The sequence below is a fragment of the Cimex lectularius genome, unplaced genomic scaffold (genome assembly GCF_000648675.2).
Source record: "Cimex lectularius strain Harlan isolate CLEC.00 unplaced genomic scaffold, Clec_2.1 scaffold80, whole genome shotgun sequence".
Classification (NCBI taxonomy): domain Eukaryota; kingdom Metazoa; phylum Arthropoda; class Insecta; order Hemiptera; family Cimicidae; genus Cimex; species Cimex lectularius.
In genome coordinates this window covers 122,848-148,607 of record NW_019392709.1, presented here as the reverse complement: position 1 = coordinate 148,607, position 25,760 = coordinate 122,848, and the positions used below count along the sequence as shown (strand labels likewise).

At 36.4% G+C, this 25,760-nt stretch overlaps 1 protein-coding gene across 3 annotated transcripts in view; it reads left to right on the top strand.

Annotated features, from left to right (window-relative positions):
• Positions 1 to 25,760, top strand: part of LOC106662054 (A disintegrin and metalloproteinase with thrombospondin motifs 9) — a 221,703-nt gene that overhangs the window by 175,347 nt on the left and 20,596 nt on the right. For all 3 annotated transcript variants that reach the window (XM_014385869.2, XM_014385876.2, XM_014385861.2), the window contains exons 6-8: positions 6,843 to 6,985; positions 7,096 to 7,316; positions 20,643 to 20,798. In XM_014385869.2, the coding sequence (XP_014241355.1) occupies positions 6,843 to 6,985; positions 7,096 to 7,316; positions 20,643 to 20,798 (520 nt within the window). The remainder of the gene's footprint in view (positions 1 to 6,842; positions 6,986 to 7,095; positions 7,317 to 20,642; positions 20,799 to 25,760) is intronic.

Below are 25,760 nucleotides of genomic sequence, written 5' to 3'. Positions count from 1 at the left end.
TCACAAGCGGGATTCGAACCCACGACCTTCGATAAAAAAAAGTCCGAGTGGGTCGAAGTCATGATAGCTCAAGTGGTAGAGTAGTGGCGTATCAAGCCAAAGGTCGTGGGTTCGAATCCCGCTGGTGACACTGACTTTTTTATCTCAACTAAAACCTTAATTAATTGAAAAGTAATAAACACTGTCGTCAATTGCTTATCGTGATTGAAGAAACTTAAATTGGCTTATGGATTTGTGTAGGTGAAAAACTCAAATACCGGGTGGAAGCATGTTATTACTTTTGGAATTTTGGAATTGGAAAATGGAAGGTGGTTTTTGTCATTATGATAATGTTTGTTAACTAAACCTAACATACAATTAGTAATAACATGCTTCCACCCGGTATTTGAGTTTTTCACCTACCCAAATCCATAAGCCAATTTAAGTTTCTTCAGTCACTATAAGCAATTGATAACACTGTTTCTTACTTTTCAATTAATTAAGGTTTTGGTTGAGATAAAAAAAGTCAGTGTCAAGAGCGGGATTCGAACCCAGGACCTTCGGCTAAATACGCCGCTACTCTACCACTTGAGCTATTGTAACTTCGATCCACTCGGACACTAACTTCCCACCTCAACCCCACCTTTTGAATTTTGCCTCCTTTTTGCCATTTTTCAAATGTCGTGTAATCTATTTGATTCTCGGCGACAAATCAAATGGCCACGGAGAGATTTAGTGAAGTATACTTCATTTTATTAGGTTTCATGGTCCGTTTGACCAAATGGAAACCTCCGCCCCTTATTATCGACTCGGCTCGAATTTCGCAAAAAACGATTTTCTTTTTATAACAAATTAATTAAATCTTGACGTAGCTTGTTTATTTATAGGCGAAAAGCGCCCCTTAAAATAGTCTCGTCGGCGACAGATGCACTTGGTTACTTTTGACACAATCGGAAATTTATAATGTAACAGATTCTCAGCGGAAGCAGGTCTGTCTGCGTACGGCAGACTGTAAATCTGTCAAAAGGCTTTATCTAATCCTATGAAGACAATGCGTAGGAGTTGTTCAGCTGCTGGGACTTTATCACTTTATTACAGCGAGGGTCGTTTATGCATCCGTGGAGAAGACCCTCTTTTATAAGGGCTTATTTAGTGCCCTCTTTAAAATATGTGATCAGGGGATGTTAGTTTGTCCCAACCAAGTAGTTTCTGAATAAATTAAGTAAAATTTCTTTCCTGTGTGATGACATTTTGTTTAGTACTTGTTTTCAGACTGAAAGGAAATGTATACAGAAAAGTCTAACTTCTAAATATTACTTAATATGTTAATCTTTATAATATTTGGGATGGAGAAGCCCCAAATTTTAAATACTTGGTTTTGTTATATAAATAGTTAATGTTTAGCCTAGTAGATCGCTGTGGTGCATTCTTTTTAGTCGTCGATGGCTTGTAAGTGGTGGTTGGTTCCTCGCTGAGTCTCTCGAGTCTTGATTGAGTGCTTCTTCACAGTTTTCTGGAATATTTGGTAAGGGTGGATTTTTTGGTTTCGCCGTAAATAAGAAATTTGTTTTTTAAATTCGGTAATGCTTAGGTCAGCGTTTCGTTCAATACTAAACCTAGTCACTTCTCGTTCACACCTGGAGGAAGCAGTTTTTCACATAGACTACAGTGCTCAACATTTTAAACAAATGTACTAACTAGACCTAGACATCACACCTCTGTACATTCGGACAATCATGGCGAAACGACGCGCAAGAATCAAGTAGCAGTTAAACTCATTATTCATCTGACAAATGCTCATACAAACGAGTAATATAAACTACAAACCCTGAGACAACAACGATTCCAAGATTAAACAGGTTCACTGTCTGATGCCTATTGGGGTCCAACGAAGAAAAAGTGTTTCACCCCTCATCCTGACATAAATGATCTCGACTTCAATAGTACCATAAAGCAAGACCTTTCATCGCCTGTATCCTCTCTTCTCCACCAAAACCATTCGCAACCAACGTAGTAAACCACGCCATAAGCTATTTACCCCTAGACAAACTCCTGGTTTTGACTTAATCACTGCAAATATCACCACCTACCTAAAAAGCCGTCAATTCCCTCCTTAGAACGTACATCCCAACCTGAATGGAAATTTTCTCTCTTTCGGATAATATCAAAGCCAAAAAACCTTCCATCGTCCTACCGACCATAGCCTATAATTGGTAAAATCATAGGAAAACTACTTGAACATATTCTCTCCATCATTAATCACACAACCATATTCCTCAATACCAGTTTGTGTACATACACCCTCATCCCTCTATTTATCAGTGCCAAAAGTATTTGAAGCTGGTTTGGAAGCTTAAAAGATTCTTTCTTTTTGCTTGCTACTCACCCTAAATCCTTAACCGACAGATACTTTCAACTCGCACAGAGGGTGCTCCAAGGTAGTATCTTATAACACATTCTTTACGCAATATACACCACAGATATTCGTCATCTTTCTGAAACTAACCTTACCGGATCATACCATACCGCTATCCTTTGTCCTCATACATCCCGTCATCTCAATCAGAAACCCCTGTCACATAACTTGAGCAATTTATTCAAGTGGTAGAAAATAACAAGGTAAAAATATGTGAACACTTTTACTCTACCAAGGATAACCACTGCTATCATTTATTACAATACTATCCCTGTTCCAGAAAAAATGTAATCCGCTACCAGTGGTATTGATGAAGGACTTATCAACAGTTGCTTCAGACTTCTAAAAATACTGCTAAGCAAACGCGCATTTATATCACCCATTTGGGCATACGGCATCGAACGTGGAGTTTAACCATCCAAAATCTACCGAACCACAGCCGTTGCATCTTTCTATGTATCCAAATTTTCAATTCTTTGCAATCTTAATAACCAATAGGTCCTTGAAGGGACAGAACATAGCTGTCAGTAACCTTTTACCCCGCATCGTTCTTCTTCGAGGTTAGAAGTAGTATTGGCCTCGCGACCTCATAAGTGAGAGTGATTAAAGCCAAAGTACAGGTGAATACCATTGAGCACTTTCTCCTTTAAACACACACACATACACGTGAAATTGTATCATTATCTAACGAAAGGTAGTCAGTAGAATAGTAAAACCAGACAGGACGCTAGTAATTTGACACCCTGTGTAGCAAAACATTTATTCTCCCTATATTAATTCCATGTCCATACTAATTAGGCTTTATTTTTCATTGCGTTACTTCATAGATAGATTATAGTAACCAGATCTTATCTTGGCTGATCTAAAGATGTCTATTAATATCAAATTTGATTTAGTACGCTTATTTTTTTAAGTTGAAGAATTTTAATGCAGTGAAAACAATTACTTTTTAATAGTAATTTAAATTCATCGACCTTCAACGATGCCTTTAAGATTTTCGAAGAACACTTTCGGTTTGTTATATAATTAATATTCCATTAGAACATGGGAATGAGTCGTAAAGGAACAATCGGTTTTTTCACTAATTGGGAACTATTGAAATCCTCTCGAGTTTTGAATAATTCATGATAAAACCTACTGTTTCAAAATTCGAAATGAAACATCACACTGGGACGTACGCCCTGTTCTTCGTGTGTGTAAATTCAGGCATGAATCTTACACGCTAATCGTATGTAAACAGGTTTTTTGGATGCTGTGTTCAATTGTCGGACAAATATCACTTTCTAAATGCTGGACAAAACGGTTTTTAGTATGTAAATCGAACGTGAAACTACTAATAAAACAATATAAATGGAAATGGTTATTGCCCGAAAACGAAGGAAAAAAACAACTCCCTTGTAGCCCTGGTAATTATTTTACTAGAAAGGACTAGTAGAAATTTAGATTTTAATAATATCCAATTCATTGGTTTTCGTGGTCCGGTTGACCAATTAATTAAGGTTTTTAGTTGAGATAAACAAGTCAATGTCACGAGCGGGATTCGAACCCACGACCTTCGGCTAGATACGCCGCTACACTACCACCTGAGCCATCGTGACTTCAAGGTCATGGGTTCGAATCCCGCTCGTGACATTGACTTTTTTTATTTCAACTAAAAACCTTAATTAATTTTAATAATATCGTTCACCTTTAAATTAATGTATTTTTTATTTCCAAAAAGAAAAATTATTATTTCATCATAATGTATACCAACGTTTTAACATAGTTGAACCATGTAGCGGACATAGTTTTTATAAAACAACCTTATTTAACAAGTACTGAAAAAATTGTTTAATAATAAAACAAGCAAAAATTAATGATTTTTCATGAAAGGGCCCCAATTAGCATTGTCTGAGTTGTAGGAAAATAAACGCAACGTTTGTTTCATCTCCGGATCGATTTTTAAATCAATGATGAGTCAGTGATCTCCAGACTGATTCAATTGTCCCAGCTTCCACTAGGCACCACATAATCATTAATTAGTTTAGTTCCAGAGCCAGAAAGGTCTTTAAACTTTCAAGTTCAAAAGCCGCAACGTCTCGCTCGAAAGCATGACGCGTAGGTGGTTGCCTTTTTTGGAAAAGCTCTACTTTATTCGGTTCTAAAAGGAGCGACTAGAAAATCACAAGTGTTGGTCATTTGTGTAAAAATGTCTTAACGTACATGGATAATAAGATTTGACAAGGGAAAAACAGACTGATGACAAGAACTGAATCTTTTCTACTCTTTCTAAGCGTTTTCACTTAAAACTAATTTCATTATTATTATTATTATTTATTATTATTATTACTAAATAGCATTCTTATGCTTTATGTCTCCTGTATAAAATGTATAGTTAATTACATTTATTAGGTTTCGTGGTCCGCTTGACCAAATAAATTATTTTCAATTAATTAAGGTTTTGGTTGGGGGCCGCGGTTGCCGAGTGGTTAGCGTGACAGACTCTCGGCTCGTAGACCCCGCGGTCGTGGGTTCAATTCCCGTCGTCGTCTCTGGCCATTTTATCCCCCCTAAAACGAATACGCGATAACAATACGATAACATTGTCTGTCATTGATTATTATGCATAGAACATGATACGTAACATAGAATATAGAAAAAAAAGGTTTTGGTTGGGATAAAAAAGTCATTGTCACAAGTGGGATTCGAACCCACTAACTTCGGCTAAATACGCCGCTGCTCCACCACTTGAGTTATCATGGCTTCGATCTACTCGGACACTAACCTCCCATCTCAACCCCACCTTTTGAATTTTCCCTCTTTTTTGAAAATGCAGTGAAGGAAAATGTGACTATATCACCAGTTTCCCTGGGGAAAGAAATATTCTAAAAAAATATAGTTTGGCAATTGACTTCATTAGAAAAATATCTTGTTAGAAATTTAATATCGCTTACCGAAAATGGAAACAAGAAATTTTCATGTTTTTTTATTGAGTTCAACATTAATCGACCCAGCTGGAGCAGCTGGAAGATGAGTAAGTTTAGTAGTTTTAGTTTAGCAGAACCTTTTTCCACAGTGTGGCACCTGCTAACAGATGTCAATGAGCAATTAAAACGTCTGGTTAATCCAATTCACGTCAAAGGGTTAGAGAACTTGCTGCCTAATTGTCTCGACTTGTTTTACAAATGAGTGCAATGTACTTCGTATATACGTTTTGTTGTCTATTTTATTTTCACTTATTGTTTACGTAGAAAGGGATTGGCTAGTGCTTAATTGTTTGGCCAAACTATTTAAAAAAAGCACTAAAAAATTATTTGAAGATAAAAAAAAATATTTTAATGCACGGAGCTGCCAATAATTCATGATGATTCAGACGCGTGTAAAAGTCAAAGTTTCGTAATGAAATGATCGCGGCAATAAATAACAGTTCAAGTAAATCTAGAGACGGATTAACTGTCGTTTGAAAGTTATGCGCTCAAGTTGAAGATATCGATTAACCTGTGCTTCGGACTTAACCTCGCACGAAGCCAGGCAGCGTCTAATTACAGTTACGCATCGGATGTTCCGACTCAAAGATCCCATAAGTCCTCGGAGTAAAGAACGAGGAAGTGAACCGGTCGTTAGCCAGTCCGCGCTCGTCCGAAATCAATAATCGATGTATGCCTTAAACCGGGCATCGATTAATCAATGAGATAGTTGGGACGTCCGGAACCCGATAAATAAGAAGGTTCGTGACGACGTATATTAGAGATGACCTCAGATGAAGCACAGGGGGCTTAGGGCCTTTCCACGTGCCCCGTTTCGAATTCCAACACACGTGGGATTTTCCCCCTCAAAGACTTATCCGTTCAAATACAGAGTCGTTTATCACTTTTCTAAACCGTTTTTGGAAGAGTAGAACAAGATTTCGAAACGTCATTATGCTAGATTTGACTTCTCATGGCCGAAACGAAAAAAAAAATCCCATGCCCAAATACAGCGCAAAAACTACCTTCTAATTTAAACCGCAACATTTCATAAAGCATTTAAATAACAGTATAATCCATAGTCTTTAACTATTAAGAAAAAAAGACTTACTAAAGTCAATTTGACCAATTCGATAGTGAAATAGTTTTCCATAATAAGCGTCCTAAAGCAGCTTTAAACAAGTAAAAAAATTGTTTATGGCTTAGTTTCCGATTATTTTGGTTATTTAGAAGCGATTTAACTTGAAGCAGTCTTCATTGGTTGATTTATATTCTTTTTTCCCACTTCCTTCAATTCTCAAGCGTCTGACAGACCATAAAATGGAGGATAATTATACCAAAATGATCAGAAACAATCAAGTTCCTGTGTATCTGAAGAAAAAATTTCGAGATTGATTCAAGTTTTTAAAAGAACAACTGTGTGTTTAAAAAACTAAAATTCTACAAATTTAGAGTAGTTTTAACCAAAATAGAACTGTCTTTACTCATTATAAAAATTTTAGGTGCTTCGAATGGAGGATTTTCGAGGAGAAAACGTTCCTTGTCCAAAGAATATTATGTTGAGCTCATGGTGGTTGCAGACAGGGAGATGGTTAATTACCACGGATCAGCGGTTGAATCTTATATCTTAAATTTAATGTCTATTGTAAGTATATTTCATAATAAATCGAATCTTAGTTAAATTTTGTTTCTGATCGACGATAATTTCGATTTATTGTCGTCAATTTGTAATGAATTTTCATTTCTTCTTCTCAGGCTGCGATGATATTCAAAGATGCCAGCATCGGGAATCACGTGTCGATAGCGGTTGTCAAACTTGTCAACCTCAAAGAAATGGACTTTTCAAAGAGGCTACCCCACGAAAACGGCATCTCGGCGTCGACTATGCTCAGGAATTTCTGCGAATGGCAGAGTAATCACAACTCCCCCGATGACAACTCAGCTAGGCACCACGATTCTGCTCTCCTTTTGACGAGGTAAGAAATTTAATTATTTTAACTACATATTTTTCTTTAACAGGATAATAAAAAAACGTTGAATATAAATATTTGTACTATTAATAAGCCTTTATTGTCAACAAAATACATAAAATACAACGTCACAAACATAAATGAAAAGTTTTAAGAAGACAGATCAACGTTCATTATGGAAATCTACTTGTTCTTACTATTGAAATAAAGCTACAAATTAATCAAAAATATTAGTGGTATTCACGATGTTTGTAAGATGTTAACTCGTGTTAACTTGAATAGACAAATGTCCATAAGATTCTTAGCATGTTAAACGGTTTAAAAAATTCATTCATGCTTAGTGATTATATCGTCAATAACTCATCTCATGACGAAATGGATGAATTGAAAATAATTATTGAGTAAAAAATTGAAAATTAATTTTTTTACGAGGGTTCGCAACAGCAGAGGTTATATCAACCTTCGGGGTGCCGGTGTTTTTTTAAAAAAAAGTCCATTTGTAAGTAAGTCGGAAGCGAATTCTGCCTCTGAATTCGAACCCGGGACCTTTACATTACAGTGAAGGGCGCCGTGTCAACGCCTAAACAGTTTCGGCCACCGACGCCCCTGAAATATTCCAGAAATATTTATTGAAATGGGCTTTCTGTACAATATAAAAAATTTTAACGTAACATTCCTTGTTAAAGTAAGCAATTTAAGACAGGCTTTCTGACAAAAATTTCTTCAATGTTTATCATGACAATAATAAACGCTGAAAATACGTCAATGCATATGTATAGTAAGTTTTCAAATGCTGGATAATTAAACAAAATAATTCTACATCGCGGTCAATAATTGATATAAAATAGCATTACATAAGAAAAATTATTTAAAAATTCCCATCTCTGAATTTTTGTGATATTTTTCCGTGTTGTCTGCGAAGTGATGAAAACATGATAACAGGGCGAAAACTAGAATTCCGCCTAATGTATAGGGTTAAGTATTTCTCCAATCGAATTTTTTTTAGAGAAACTTTGACAATTCTTCAAACATTTACAGGTTTGAAATTTATGGAGATCTTGCTTGGTTGGTTGTGTTTAATTATTGTTGATGTGTACAAGAAACCTCTCATCAGTATAAAAGAGGAATAATCGTGTTGTACATAATGTTTGTTTAGCCGCCATTGTTTTTTCAGAAAGGGTTATGATACTTATGATTCTTTACTTCAAAATGCGCAATTCCCTAGTTCGAATAAAATGTAACGAATAATGTATCACTTTCCCTTTATACCCTGTCAAAATTTATTTTAAAAAAGAAAGGGTATTCACGATGTATTAGGTATTAACTCGTGTTAACTCGAATAGAGAAATGTCCAATAAGATCGTGAACGCCCCCTTCTTTTCTTAGCATGTTAAACGTAATTTTGCCGCAATGCTGCGTGTGGCGATTGGTAAAACCAAAAATAAAGCTATAACAGTCCTTCAAAGCTTGTTTGTTTTGGCTTCCTTTTGTGTTAAATTGTAAGATGCCAGAAGTTAATAAGAAAGGAAAATTAATCAACTCTTTCATTCAAAATGCTACATATGCACTCGAAAAGTACTAACAAATGACACGCTTTAGTTCTTGCCGACATACTTAACTTGTATCCTAATGTCTAACAGCCTACAACTTTATAGGATAGGGATTGTATTTATTATGAATGAGAAGGACAGGTCAGAAATTAACAAAAAAATTTTGTTTGAAAAACAAAGAACAGCTGTTAAATTCACGGCGGCCATGTTGGTTACCTAAGCCCTAACGGATGGCAATGTGACTACATTTTCGACCTAACATCTAACCTTAGCTCTGGCCTGTTAGATCGAGCAGTGTTACCTAGCCGATTCTTACAAGTCTACGTCATCAATCTTCTCGATCTAACAAGACCTAACAGACTTAACAGGGTTAACACAAAGATCGTGAATATTCCTACTATTGATAAAGATACTTAGCAGTAAATAGAACAATGTGGTGGCTAAAAACTCTGGAAAAGAACACATTAAATTACAAATATTGGTATGTCTTAGCATCACAGTACATAGTTGCCCAACTAGCTCTGGAATTGCCACCGTTCATATATCCAACCAGAAAATGGTACATGAAAGTGAAAACAGCTCTTTGTACAAAACGAAATAAAGCCGTTAACAAACTCTACCAGATAAATTGTAAACAAGAGATGTTCGGTCAAATAAAGAACTTTATATTAGCCGAGAAGTCCGTGATACATAAATGAATCCATAATGGAAAATTATTAGGGCCGGGGTTAAAGGCCCAAATTTGTACCTAGCAGAACCTCTAGGTTCGCCATTATCAGTTCCCCAGGCTGAAATTCATGCACAGATATATATAATATTCTGCCTTGCCAATCAGCACTGAACGCTTTAGACTCCACCTTTCATTCAAAGCTGGTCTGGGAATGTCCAACGTATTTCCTGCTTCTGGGAAAACAAAATTGGATTGTTGAGGTTGTCAGGAGACGAAAGGTATGAGGGCAACTAACAGGACAAACTAGTAAAAACAGAAGTCTATACCTTTTGGAAAAAATCTGAAATTAGCACGCTAAAAGCTGAAATAAACAAACTGATTATGATAGAAATTACCAAATATTGGTTCATCTAATGTCTGACAATACGGCGTTGTAAGAGAAGTCTGCATAAGAAATAGTCAAAAAGGCGCAAAAGGTGAAAAAGGATTGTGGATTCTCAGACAGCCAAGTAGGACTGAAGGCTTTAGACTCCTCTACTTTTAACTCAAATTTATTAGGTTTCGAGGTCCACTTGTCCAAATAAATTCTTTCCAATTAATTAAGGTTTTTTGGTTGAGATTAAAGAGTATATCTCAAGTTTATCTCAACCAAAAAAACCTTAATTAATTGAAAAGAATTTATTTGGTCAAGCGGACCACGAAAGTTAATAAACGTAATGAGCAAAATGAAGTATACTTCACTAAAGCTCTCCGTGGCCATTTCATTTGTCGCCGAGAACCAAATAGATTGCACGCCATTTGAAAAATGGCAAAAAGGAGGGAAAAGTCAAAAGGTGGGGTTGAGATGGGAAGTTAGTGTCCGAGTGGATCGAGGTTCGAATCCCGCTTGTGACACTGACTTTTTTATCTCAACCAAAAAACCTTAATTAATTGAAAAGATTTTAATTCAAAGCTTGTCTGGAGACTCAAACGCTTTGGAAAATTTTAAAAACAGAAAGGCATTTAATTACGACCTTATAAAAAGGGACAAACTGTGAAACCTGCCGACTATGCCATGAAATAGCCGTAACATCGGAACATATATGAGACATGCGGACATAGCCATTCTAAAAGACGACGTAGGGAAATGAATGCAAAAGCAACAAGTGGATTTTGAGTAGGTAAAGGAAACCTCTCTTCTAAATTATTGACATTGCAGTATTTTCCATGTTGAGCGTAACCAATTACAAAAAGCAGTAGTCTCAAAGGCGCAAGATCGTGTTTCGAACCATGACCACCTTGTTTATAACATGCGCATAAATTGTCTAAGCATTGAATTAAATTTGCACGCGAGTGAAATTACCGGTCTATAATGGTTTCAGAACTGTAATAATCTGATATATATACATGCGAATGGAACAGTAAAGAAAAGATTTCCTGACTCGCGAATTATGTTATTAAGCCATAAAGGCATTTTGCGCCATGGTTAAAGTGTACAGTTTTGCATTTGGACTTTCTTGAATTATTTTATGGGATAAAGTTGTCTAATAGATTTAAGTTGTATAAAACAAAAATAACGACATGGACATAAAAATTTTCAAGTGGCTTAAAACTATTTTCTAATTTGCTAATATGTTATTTTAACATTCACTTCTATTTTGTTTATATGAACGAATAATTTTTTTTATGGCGGACTGAAAGATCGATTATTTGGTTTAATGCGTATCCTTTCAAAATATCAAATTTTCGTTTCCTTAAGTCGGAATGGACCTTGGAGTTAATGACAGAATGTGTTGTTCATCTAGGCGATTGTTCCTTTATCCCTCAACTGCCCAGTTGGCTTTCGAACGACGGAGATGCTTATCATCAAAGGAGAAATTATTTCAGTAATGTATGTGGTTTGAAGGAATAACTTGTAATCATAGACATAGTGTACACTGGCCCTATGGGAGTTTCGCTAGTATTCTAACATTAATCACCCTGGATTTCGGCCCCGTGAAGAAATTCGACAACGAAGAAAGTTTATAATGGCCTTTAACATTTACAACGGCTTGACGTTAGTTTGCTTGACGTGATTGATTGTAACTGATCGATCTCCTGGGAACTAGGCAAATCTCGATGGAAAAACACTAACACTCTTAATGTACGATTAATATTTTAGCCCGTATTAATTTTTTATCAAAAAATACAATAAACCTGAACCCAACGGTCTATAAATTTTTTTATTTTTTTCATTGCCTGTGTTTTGTTATTTTCACTCGTTCATAATGCTGACAATGTACAAACCAGCACTTTATTACTAAATGTAAGGATTAGTGTAGACATGGGAGTGTTGATCCACAAGTTTTTGTGGCAAATTTATAAACTACATGATTTGGGCCCATAATTTTTATTCATGGCTCTCGGTCAGTGTGTCTGCCTGTTCCAAGGTAAAGGTCATGGCATGCCAAGGATTTTATGCTTCTGCAGACACGTTTTGACTTCATATCTCATGAGGTTAAAGCTCTAAGTGCTGCCTGACTATGGCTATCTTCTTAGAGATGACTTCGAGCATTTTTCTTTTGGCGTAGTGTTCCGTTACAGAACTGTCCTACTGAAAAAGTGTTTCTAGCATACAGTCTCAGTTGTTTACTGGCTCGAGATTTTCATTGCCCGTAATCGAAACATCCTGGTGTGGTTCAACCACGTTTATAACATTATTTAATGTAGCATGTCCAGCTCGTCTCAACAGTAACAGGGTCCATACGAGGAAAATATTAATTTTAAATATTTATGTATGGAACGGCCCTAATCTTATGAAATACAAGGGTCGGAGAAGTAAGATACTACCATGGGCTCGTACAATGTCGCAATTTGTTTTTCTTTTGTCCTTTCTTCTGAGATTTAAGATCCAGGCTTTCCATTCTTTATACACGTATCGCCCCGCTCCCTACAAACCATTAACATGGCATCGACAAACCTGTGATGATTTATGATGCCCCGAACAGGGAGCTTCTATTTGTATTTCTCGTGTTATGCTATTGATTAAGTGGGTTTTATGAAAAGCATCGAAAATTTATTGTACTCGTTTGTGAACATCATTTTCATTTTCTCTATATATATCAGTTGCTCCTAGAAAAGGATTTTATTTAATGCGTGGAAAAATCGTTCCTACGCAATAGCATTGTGTCAAAATAACTTGGACTGATTTGTTGGGCGAAGCAACTTCCAAAATAAGATCGATATATAATCCGAAACGTGTCAGGTCAAGGTCTAAATCCAAAAAGAATCGTGATGGATAGTAAGTTGTAGATTAGAAGGCGATTCTAGCCCCTAAAAACAGAATATAGTTATCCTGAAGAGTTTGTATCACACGACCTCCACTCGACGTATAATCGTCGCCCGAACTGAGAACGTCGCCACTCACTAAAAATATTCCCGAAATCACTTCCTATAACAGAGATCGTCAATTTGATTTTAAATTTAAAACGAAATATTGACGGTGTTGATTATCTGTATTGTCTCGCTCTCAATAATTCGAGCCTGCTATCGTGCTAAGTGATTTGACCAGAATTTAAAACCATTTCTCACATCGAACTCGACGTGACGGTTGTCATCAATCAAATCATTTGATTTAATGCCTTTCGAAGTTGTATACGATATGATCACGAGTCAGTCACTGAGTAATTGTGAGTTGAATCCGTTATCCCTCCTTCTAAAATTAATATCACAAAAGACAAATTCAAATCGGACAGCATTATTATTTCATGAATTACGTACAGAGGTGAAAATGGCCGAATAATAAATATTTCTCATATGGATATATGAAATCTATTTACCAAAAGGTTCTAAAATCTGAACAAATTTCGTCGTCTCTTTGATTCTTAATGTATTATCAGCCACATTTTATTCAGGGATGATTAGTTCAAATGTATATGCAACATATAACAAGATCAAGTGTACAATCATTACGATGTAACACAGACTTGAAAATCTACCACAATTCCACAATTGCCAGATTTGTTTTGTGAAATTTTTCTTAGATAATTAAACTCGAGTTTGAACTTTTGTTCACACATAGGACTGATGGGACGCTTAATGAACGAGTAAAAACATTTATAAACATCACACCCGGATGAAACGTTTGCTATTGTATATTGTGCGACTTTTTTGTAAGCTCCGATCGGATCGTTCTGTACAGATGTTTTTAAAATAAATTCTCTTAGATATTTCCGATGAGATTTTATGTCGTCATGACCACAGTTGCAATTCACAACATAATAGTAAAATAGTTTTTGGTTTTCGTCCTTCGCCCTCTGTCACGCTCAGTCTCAATCTCTCTATCTATCCATCTCTATCTCCATTTATCTATCTATCGATACCTCTCTCACTCTCTCTCTCTCTCTCTCTCTCTCTCTCTCTCTCTCTCTCTCTCTCTCATTTTATAATTATTACTATAGTTATTTCATATTTTGTTCGCCCTCTGCTTATTTAACGCAGTTTAGTCTTTATCTATTTTACTCTCTTTCTCTTCTCTTTCTTTCACTATTTTGTTATGTGATCGTTGTCCATGTGCTAATTTTACTCAATTATACCAATCTGAAATCATTAATATTAATTATTTTTACAACTCTTTTTGTCTTCGAACGTAAAAATCAATTCTGGGTCAGAGATGTTACATTTTGGAAAAAAGGTCTTGCAATTTTTTTCTAAAAAACGAAGAGATTTTGGAAACATTTTAAAAGTATTATGTACGTATCAAACTCGTACAGATTTTCATTTATCCTTTATTTATTTATCCATGTTCATTTATCCTATTAAATAATTATGTATCTGAGCTTGCAGTGAAAAGTTCGCTAAGTCCAAAATACTAACTTTTTGGAATGGCGTTTAACATTTTTGTGTAAAATTTTCCCCGAATACACTTTTCTTAACCTCTCAAAACGTTTATTTGTGGTGGTTTTGTCACATTTTTCCATGTGATTAAGTTGATTAACCAGATATTAACCACAAATATATCGGATGTTGTAGTATTTCTTATCTAACTAGTATAATAAGAAAATTATGACAAATCTAGTAATAACTTGTGTTCTGTAAATTTTTGTATACGCGAATAATATAAATACTAATTGCACGCTCGCTTATTCCTTCCGGCAAAGAGTTATGCTATTGTGCTATTTCTGAAAAATTATAAGGTTATAGTTTTTAGTCGAGATAAAAAAGTCAATGGCACGAGCGGGATTCGAACCCACGATCTTCGGCTAGATACGCCGCTGCTCTACCACTTGATCTGTCGTGACCTCGATCCAATCGGACACTAACTTCCCATCTCAACCTCACCTTTTCAATTTTCCCTCCTTTTTGCCATTTTTGAAATGTCGTGTAATCGGATTGGATTCTCTACGACAAATGAAATGGCCACGGAGAGCTTTAGTGAAGGTATACTTCGTTTTAACTTATTAAATCCACTAGTTTTCGTGGTCCGATTTACATTTTTTTTTAATATGATAATTTAAAAACTCAGGCAAAAATTTGTTTTAGTGTCGAAATGATTTTAGATGATTTTCTAATCATCTCATGTTGACCACCTCTTTTAGTTCTTGTAGTTTGAAATTGTTTAAGGAGAAGTTTACGTTCCTTGTTCTTCCGGCTTGTCAGTGTTATGCGGCCAATATATCGAAACGAATTTCTAAAAGGTCAAGAATCCGACCTTTCGCCCGACGGCGGGGTGGCAAAGTCATCTTAAAAGATAAATTAAGAAGACTGTTAGAGAAATGGAAGTGACAAGAACGGCTAGGCCTCGCGGAAGAGGTCTCATGCTCAAGAACCAAATCGGATGCTTCCTGCGCTGTCAAACCAGAAAGCTGATATACCGTGATAAATTATTCATAGCCCCGGGATTAGGGACAACGGTTGAATACGTGAGGATACAAAACGAACTGTCCTATGCAGAAAGCCCGCAATTTTCTTTTATTTTTACTTACCGTACAAATCAATGATAATTTCAAGTGTAACGATATTTGGGAGGTTTATATTTACAAAATTGCGGCGAAAAGTTATCAAATAACATGTAAGATTTGCTAAGACGACCTTGGGATGTAAGAGGAGATGAACCTTGCTCAATAGTGATTTTGCATTCTCATCGGAAAATGTGTAAGCGTCGCTGTATTTTCGAAAAATGCAACCGCTCACATATTTAACTAATGACGCCTTGTATCCTCCTAGAATACCAAATCGACCCTGCCGAAGTCGCATGCCGATAAGTGAAGCACATCAGAAGGAAATTACTAGTCAAATTTTAATTAAGAATAATTAATATACTGTGGACGTTTATATCCAACAAAAAATACGAACGTGACAATTATATGTTATTATCATATTTATAAGGTGGTCCTCTTGACCGAATAAATTCAATGAGCAGCGGCGTATTGAGCCGAAGGTCATGGGTTCGAATCCCGCTTGCGACACTGACTTTTTAATCTCAAACAAAACCTTAATTATACTGAAAATTTATTATCATAATTAAATAATTAAGTAAAATACGAATCTATGCTTATTCAATTCTGAATTATTCCTGGTTTCAACTCCATAATATTTTCACCGAGTTCGGAACGTAGGCTAATCCTAGAAAAGACAGAAGAGAATAAATTCAAACTTCTCTTTTCTTAATAGGCTTAAGAGGCGCTTTATAATCAATCTGTCCTTTTAAAAGCTTCGCCGTGTATGATTGCACGTGATAGTTGACAAACCGTCGGCAAGTGTGACTGCGTGGCTGCCTGTCCTATGTCATTTGTCAAAACTGAAGTGGAATCCACTACTCCGGAGGTCACAGACCCTCTAGCTGGTCCTATAGGGTCAGTCACATTTGTTTTTGTTTTTCTCCAACCGTCGGAGCACACCGATCTTTTTCGCCACCGGGTCGGTCCAGGTTGGAAAAAAAATTAATAACGGACTGGACGGACAACAGGAACTTTATTTTCGCAATAGGTAGTTTTGAAAGAGTACGATCATTAGTTAAAGCCCACGCTGGTGACCCTTTGGCCCTGAACCACGGGGCGATTCCACGTGTTAAAAGTTACGTGAAGACAACGCCCACCCCATTAAAAAACAAACGGAAATTAAAATTACTACTCAATTACTACATATCTTAATATCTTACAGTTTCTATTTTGGAAATAGTGTGGGAAAAAGTTTCTTACAAAACTATTCAGCTTTTATTTAATTAGTGTGGATATGCAAGTTCATGTGTTACATTAAAATTAATTCCCTAGTTTTCGAAGTCCGCTTGACCGAATAATATCTTTCAATTAATTAATTTGTACTTAAGGTTGAGATAAAAAAGTCAGTGTCACAAGCGGGATTCGAACCCACAATCTTCGGCTAAATACGCCGCTGCTCTACCACTTGAGCTATCGTGACTTGGATCCACTCGGACACTAACTTCCCATCTCAACCTCACCTTTTCGAATTTTCCCTCCTTTTTGCCACTTTTCAATCTTTTCAATCGTTTTTTTTTTTTAATCTCAACCAAAACTTCAATTAATTAAAAAGAACTTATTTGGTCAAGCGGACCACGAAACCTAATAAAATGAAATAAGCAAAATGAAGCTTCACTAAAGCTCTCCGTGGCCATTTCATTTGTCGCCGAGAATCAAATAAATTACACGACATTTGAAAAATGGCAAAAAGGAGGGGATTCTAAGGTGGGGTTGAGATGGGAAGTTAGTGTCCGAGTGGATCAAGGTCACGACAGCTCAAGTGGTAGAGCAGCGGCGTATTTAGCCGAAGGACGTGGGTTCGAATCCGGCTTGTGACACTGACTTTTTTTATTTCCACCAAAACCTTAATTAATTGAAAAGAGTTTATTTGGTCGAGCGAACCACGAAACCTAATAAAAAATTTTATTAAAATTAATATGATTTTTTTCGTTAAATGGTTGTTGTTTTTTAATATAACTAAAACTATTTATTCTTATTTCTATTTCTACATTTATCGTTTCTATTTTACAATCTACCACTAAATCTTTTTAAAAAAATCAATATTAAGTTTGAAAGGCCAGACTACTAAAATTAGGCTACGGACGTGGGACCACCGATTTCAATGTTTTTTTTGTTTTTTTAAATTACTAGGTTAAAAATTATTCGAGCAATCTTGCCAATTGACCCTGGGAGACAAGAAAGAATTCATCGATTAACGAAAAACGCTAATTAAAATGCTTAACAAAAGGTCTTTTTTTCATCCTTCAAAAAATAATCAATGAGGGTAACAAGTCTTCCTGTCAGTTTTACGGACCCCCAACACTTACCCGAAGGGAATACCAACAAATAACCGTGTCTCTATCACGGATCGGATTGTTTACGTAAAGGAGAGCTGTCGGTAATAATTTCGGGTGTTGTGGAACAAATGTTTGTTTAAATAGTTTCCGTGGGGGCCTCGGCGCTGATGAGTAGGGGGAGAGGTGTGTATTTTATGTGTTATTGTTTACTCCCCGGCTGCCAGGGCAGCTTCCCTAACTCTATTTCATTGTAAATGCCTAAAGAGAATTCCCAATTTATTTCTTATTTAATTAAAATTCTAGAACAACTGTTCAGATGAGAAATTGGTTGAATTTTTTTAATCTTGCCTCCGACCCCACCAAAGTTTGGCTTAAAAAATTGCTTGATTCTTACAAAAATTTTAAGAAACCTAGTAAAATATTAGCTAAATTAAAAGTAAAATTTAAACATCGTGAAATGTTTGTACATCGTACACCTAAATTTACAATCCACATGGACTATCTGTACATACACATAAACTGCCCACTATGTATTGTAAGTTGATAAAATTCTCTTTTTATTGGAGACGTCACAAAAGAGGTCAAAAGTAGTGACTGTCCCTTAGCAAGAGGTTTCATCTATTAACTGTCTTTTTTGGGTGGAAGGGTTGCCCCCCCCCTATTAACTTTGTTAAGGGTGTATTAACTTTAAGGCGTTTGGTGATACCTGACCCGCATGACGCCTTCAGTTCTTCCTGGCCTAGTTGGCTTCCTTTTTAAAAACTAACCGCAAAGTTGAAAGAATTTTTTTATTAGTTGTAATCAATAGGTGCAAAGAAAATTTTTTTGTGTTTTATATACGAATACTATAATAAGATCTTAAGTAGGGGTTTGTTTTATTATTTATAGGCTTTTTTGGTTTACAGCTTTGTCTAGCTTTTACAAAACTATAACGTCTAAAATACACCCGATAAAACATGTTGAATAGGTTTCTTTGTTCTATTCCGGACGTAAAACCTTAATGGGGAATCGTTAAAGGAGTCTTTTAATGACTAATGACCACTTAACTCATAAGGCGTTCGGAAATAAAGCGAGGCAAGGCCTATTACGTAAGTTTCCGTATGACTTTCAACTTTCTAGGGCAATAGTTTGCTTTCAAAGTTGTCAGCTTTTATACTTTCGATTCTTTCCTGGTTGGGCGACTAAAACAACAGTAGATGTTTTCTGCTGAAGTTGTAGGCTTAGTGTTGAAGTAAATTCGTAAAAAACGGGTAAAATTTTGTTTTCCAGAGGGGTCACTGAAAAGTAAGAGAAAAGTGGATCGAGACGAGGGGAAAAATAAAAAGAGCGAAAGGGTTTTTATTGACCAGCTAATCACTGTTTGTACTGCCTCGCTTATAGCGTTGATTGCTTTTGTACATAAAAGAAAAAGCTGGACCGAGAGGCCAATAACCACTGGAAAAATTGTTTCGTTTGCAGAGAAGAAGGGATCGTCATTTGTACAAATAGTTCCATCGTTATCGTTCATATCTAGCAATAGGACCTTAATATGTTTAGGGATGGACACATATAGACATGAACATATACAGAGTGTTCGGCTACTCGGGTCTACAAATTTTGCCAGTAAATTCTACATTCAAAATTGAAACAAAAAGTCCTAATTAACTATGGTCCCAATCCCAACAGTTTCGGAGTTATTCCGTTTTTTCTGATTATTTAAGATTTCATGACCCTGCTTTAAATAAACATTGATAACCCATAAACAAAAAGTCTTGGAACAAATCCATTGATACCATAGAAAACTACGATAAATTTATAATAAGACGTGATAAATAATAAACTTGTAAACGTTGGGGAAATAATAGTTTTAGTAGCCAGAACTTTGTAAAATATTTTTTTTCATAGTTGACAAACTTATTATGATGATTCTGAACTACTATTTCCAAACCTGGGGACTAGAAAATTTGAGAAAACGTAATCCATTTTATATCCTTCTTAGTGGTGTAAATGCTTTTTAAATTACTTTTTTCTAATATGAAAAAATTGATGAAGGATAGGAGAAAGCCGAGGTTGAAGGATTGGTATCGTGGAAAGATTAATAATAGTTTTCAATTAAGGTTTTTAGTTGAGATAAAAAAAATTAGTGTCACGAGCGGGATTCGAACCCAGGACCGGCTAGATACGCCGCTACTCTACCACTTGAGCTATCGTGACTCAATCCACTCGGACACTAACTTCCCATCTCAACCACACCTTTTGAATTTTCCCTCCTTTTTGCCATTTTTCAAATCCCGCTCGTGACACTTTTTTTATCTCAATTAAAAACCTTAATTAATTGAAAGATATTAATTGGTCAAGCGGACCACGAAAACTAGTGGAATTAATAATAATAAAAAATAAAAAACTTAAGGAGATACAGAATGAATTTATTAAACGTTTTTTAATTTGGATTCGAGAGTGCCAGACTGGCACTCTCAACACGACACGCAAGAATGGCACAATTACACAGAAGACAAACACTTTGAGCCCTGAAGATGATCTCAATAAAGATGGAAACGTTGGCACGATAAAGAAAGTGTTTTTCTGGAACTTACATCACACCAGACCGCATCTCACGATTTCTGAATAATTATCGATTAACGGTCACTAATCACCACACATATGAAAAAAAATATTTTTCAAAGCTCTGGCTACTAAAACTCTTATTTCACCAGCGTTTACAAGTTTATTATTGATCGCACCTTATTATAAATTTAACGTAGTTTTCTATGCTATCAACAGATTTGTCCAAAACCTTTTATTTTAGGAGTTATTAATGTTTATTTGAAACAAGGTCGTGAAATCTTAATTTTAGACTGAACTGTAGTTAAACTTTATGTAACGCCATTCTGTTGTTTCAGAGAGAACATTTGCCGAGACCATCTTCATCAACCAGACAAATGTGATACGCTAGGCCTCGCCGAGTTGGGCACGATGTGCGAACCTTCAAGCTGCGCTTTAGTAAGGGATATCGGACTTAGCGCTGGATTTACGATCGCACACGAATTGGGTCATGTGTGAGTAAATGTGATTTTTTTTCTTTTCCCCAACAAATATAAGATTTGATTTTGACATTGAGGTCATGAAACTATAATTTGGTCGTTAACGATTATTTTTGTTATACCTCTCATTGCTCGGTTTACTCTTACGCCATCGTTCTTTTAAAAAAAAGTGAGTTTTAACTAATTTTATACATATGAGGATGATCTAATCATTACTGACGGATCAAGTTTTGGGTGTGCTTACCAAAAACAACCAACTTACATTTTCATCACCTCAAGAGGAATTATCACGAGTTTACATTATCTAGACGAACATAATGCCGGGGATAAGCGGAACAAAATGATCGGTAACAACCAAATTACCCCAAACCATAGATGTTTCCGGTATAAATTTGATTTGGGCATTCTATCCTCGACTTTCCGCGAAATTTAATTAACAAACCCATTTTCGACCCAGGAAGCAAGGAAACGGATCTATTGGCCATTTCATTTGTCCCCGAGAATCAAATAGATTACACGACATTTGAAAAATGGCAAAAAGGAGGGGATATTCAAAAGGTGGGGTTGAGATGGGAAGCTAGTGCCCGAGTGGATCGAAGGCACGATAGCTCGAGTGGTAGAGCAGCGGCGTATTTAGCCTAAGGTCGTGGGTTCGAATCCCGCTCGTGACACTGACTTTTTTATCTCAACCAATACCTGAATTAAAGATTAATTAATTGAAAAGAATTTATTTGGACAATCGGACTACAAAATCTAATGAATTTAATAAGTGAAATGATGTATATCTTCACTAAACTAAAACACTGACTTATTTATCTCAACCAAAACCTTAATTAATTGAAAAGAATTTATTCTAAAGGTTAAATATGGCGAAATGCCGGATTCAAATTCAGCGCGGATAGGCAAATCAAACTTTGGTAACAACCAATTTACCGAACGATCGGTGTTCTTGGTTTTGGTTTTTGGCATTTTATGTCCTGGCCATTGGTTGTCATTTAACCACTGCCCTGGTCGACTCGAATGGCATACACAATTTATTTTAAGTCGCGAGATATTATTCTTTCGATCAAAAGCTCGGTTTTTTGGCCTAAAAAAGCGTGGAAACGCACGTAATGGCATTTGTGAACCATTGCCGCTCAATTAGCTCATGATGTACCCAAAAATCAGGAATTTTTACTTTGCCGACGTTAATCCGGAAGATTTCTCCATGTTATCTGATGGGTGATGAAATCTGATCGTTCGTTACCTGTCACTTGCCTGCCTTTTCTCGCTGGGTCAGCGTAGGACCTTAATCCTGCGAGGAAGGCTGATCAAAATGATCAGAACCGACCGTCTTCAGATCACCCAGCAGGCCTCCTGAGGAAATCTCAAGATTTTGCGTTATTCAGATAATCCTCTTTTCTTTTCATTTATTATCAAACTTGTCGATCATCCATTCATAAAATTTATTCAGGAAAATGGAATTTTTTTAAGCTTTAGGTCGATAATTTTAAATGGGGGCGTTTTAATCGGCTTTTTTTAAAACTTAACAGATCTTTGAAAGGCAGACAATCAAGTCGTACTGAGGAACTTTCGGACCACGGCTTCTCAAGATTTTCCCCACCTGCCACGTGATCAAGTCCTCCCAACTGACCTTTCCATCCTTAAAGTATCACGTGAGATTAACTTTAAAAGGAATAACACTTCGATGTGATTTATTCTTCGCTGGGATGACATTGATGATACAATAAAATGGAGGCGCACATTACTGGAGAAAACAGAATAGGCGTAAAGTCGGAGATTTTCTCTCTCTCTCTCTCTCTCTCTCTCTCTCTCTCTCTCTCTCTCTCTCTCTCTCTCTCTCTGTCTCTTATGTTTTGTTTTTTTATGCGCTCATTCGAGAAAGCCGTGAGCGAAGCCCTTTTCTCCCGATTTAGTCTGCTAAGCTGCTTAGCGGTCATGAAATANCTCTCTCTCTCTCTCTCTCTCTCTCTCTCTCTCTCTCTCTCTCTCTCTCTCTCTCTCTCACTCTCTTATGTTTTGTTTTTTTATGCGCTCATTCGAGAAAGCCGTGAGCGAAGCCCTTTTCTCCCGATTTAGTCTGCTAAGCTGCTTAGCGGTCATGAAATATGAATAGTAGAACTATTCTGTTTGTCCACCACTGTTTTTTTTTCTGTTTTTTTTTTTTTTTAAATAGGGCGATATAGAATTCTGTTCTAGTATTTTAGGTTCAGTAGCAATAAAAAAAAATAAAAAATATTGTAGGAAGAATAAGTTGGGAACAAATTTGAGGCATTTTAATGGACGAGCTCTCTTTCGAGTGACATCACTGAGTGAGATCTCATTATTTTATTAACTTAATTTCTTATTCTATTAACGAGTAACACAAAAAAAGTGACTCATGTTTCCATAAGAGATTTGGCCTTATTTCCTCTTCCTCGACCGGGCCCGTTCACGACGGCCTAATTCACGTTGAAGAATTATTACAGATTGATATACGACCATATGATGCTTCCTTACGAAACGCCGGATGAATTAATTAAAACTTTTAACTATTTTATGGCCGTAGTTTCAACTGGCGTTCATTTTTAGCGCGCCTTGGGTTAAGCTAGAATGAACCGAACCCCCATCGCTGGGAGTAGGCACGGGAATTTACATAATGCGGGGACACACGAATCAAGACGGTTCGAGCGTTAATAACATTAGTCGTGATCCGAAGCGATGTTTTTCTCCCCCAAAAAAAACTATTTTAAATTCCTTTAAGAGGATTTATGGAAATGAAATATAGCCACTATCATCTCGGAAAGAAGTGATTTCTCAGTCGTATCACATTTACGCAATCAACATTTCTATAAGACTCGATTTTTTAATAATTTCTCTGTGCGATTTTTAAACATTTAACTTATATTTTAAACTTATTTTAACATTGTCACATAGAAAAGTTTTCAGTATGGTTATCAGTTAGAAAAGTTATCAGTATCAGTATCAGGATGGTTCGCAAGAGGTCGTATCAGTAGTCCTAGGTGTTTTTGAAAAGCCCAATTGTATGTCGGGTTGGAACCTTGAGGGCCACTGGATTCGAACCTGGGACCTTTAACTTATAGCGATTAGCGCCGTGTCAACGCCATGCGACGCTACCCGATGCTACCCGACGCCTTTTGGTAGGGAGTGCACATCTGCCCGACGCAGGCATACTGAACAGTCAACATTTCTACCATCATTGCTACTATCTTCAGATGGTCATTGTAGTGGCCACTAGTTTGTTTCCACGATACCGCTAGATGAACGACTTATGGAATATGCAGCCAATCAGAGTAAAGCTCTCTCTATATAAGCAGGGGCACTGCCCCGCTGGAACCAGACTTATCTGTACATATTAATTAAAGCCTAGGGGCTGGCGATCCCATTGTTGAAACTGACATCAGCTGTTTAATACGTTAGGTTTAATAATACGTGAAGTCAAGTTTTCAGTATTGCAGAGCCGGCGGAACAAACCCATAAAATACTCTCTTCCTATCCTACCAAATGCATAACCTTCTTGAGATAGAATATTTTGTAGTTCTTAACAGTGGGTCGTCGCGTTTTCCCTACGATTTTCCTCTCTGAACATTGTTGTATCGGTCCCACTTTTATTATTTTTTTTTAAATTGGGGGAAAATTTGGTTGGACAAAGTCATGAAAACAGGGGATTGGAGTAGTTCATATAGCAAAGCTCCAACGATTTCTGGCGCATTGTAAAGACACAAGAGGGCGAGGTTTATCTTGTCGTAAAATAATTCCATTGTGATTAGCCAATGATGGTTGGTTTTGACAAATAGCTAACCAAAAATAGAATACACTAAAATTGCGTTTTGGTCGGACGGAAGAAGCACATAAACTCTCTTCCGATCCCAACAAACGTATCACCTTCTTGGAATGTAATCTTTTGGAGTTGTTAACAGTGGGTCGCTGCGTTTTACCACGATTTTCCTCTCTGAACATACTTGTAAAGGACTCATTTCATTTTTCATACCCAGTTATCAATCTTTTTAAGAATGAGCCGTATACACTGCGTTTTAGGAGAGAATCGCAGATGGAGGGTCCTATAACTTTTTTCTCTTCGACGAACAGCTGCTCTCAGATGCGTTGAAACTTGCATGAGATTCGTTAAGTGCCTCTGCGCCTCTGTCTAATGTAGTTCGGTTATTTGTGACAAGTGCATTTGGTCATCATCAACAATGGTAGGACGACCAGATAGCTTTGCGTCTTCCTAATCGAAATTTAAAGCGTCATCACATAATTATCACAATTTTTCCTTTCTGAATTGTGGAACGACCATTTTCTATCATTTTAAATTTAAACATCTCGTAAAAATAGGGAATCTCGAATGAAACTTATCAATAAAAACTCATTTTCCGACTGTGTAGTAATAATAACAAAATAAACATTTCTTTTTAAACACAAGAGAGATAAAATAGAATTGTACAAAAATGCTACGGATTATTTTACAATATTTTATGGTTTCGAGTGTTACTAAGGTCTCGGCATGTTGAAACCGTGTGTCAGCAATATTTAGAACCCCCTGAGGAGTTTGGTGTAGTTAGACCAGTATGATCTGGCACGACCAAACACTAATAATACGATAAAATAAACTATGTATGTAATTATGGACATGCTACTTGAAAAAAAAATGGAAAGGATTGAGCAATTACTCATTTTTGAGTGAACCGATGACTACTGATCATGAGTGAATGATGGTTTTTACCGCGACAAATAGAAAAATGACGACAGTTGGTCTTTTTAAGTTTTATAGGCCACGATTATCGTCGAGGAAAATTTAAATGCGTGTCCAATCAAATCGTAAACAGCCAACCCATCGAAACTCGCAAGTGCAAACTGGTTTCACGGCGATAAAATAAAGCCACCGAGTTGAACGTGAACCCTCTTCAAAAACGGCCTTTTTTGCTTTACAAGACGTAGGTTTTATTGTTTACTGTTTTATATCAACATGAATTTTGA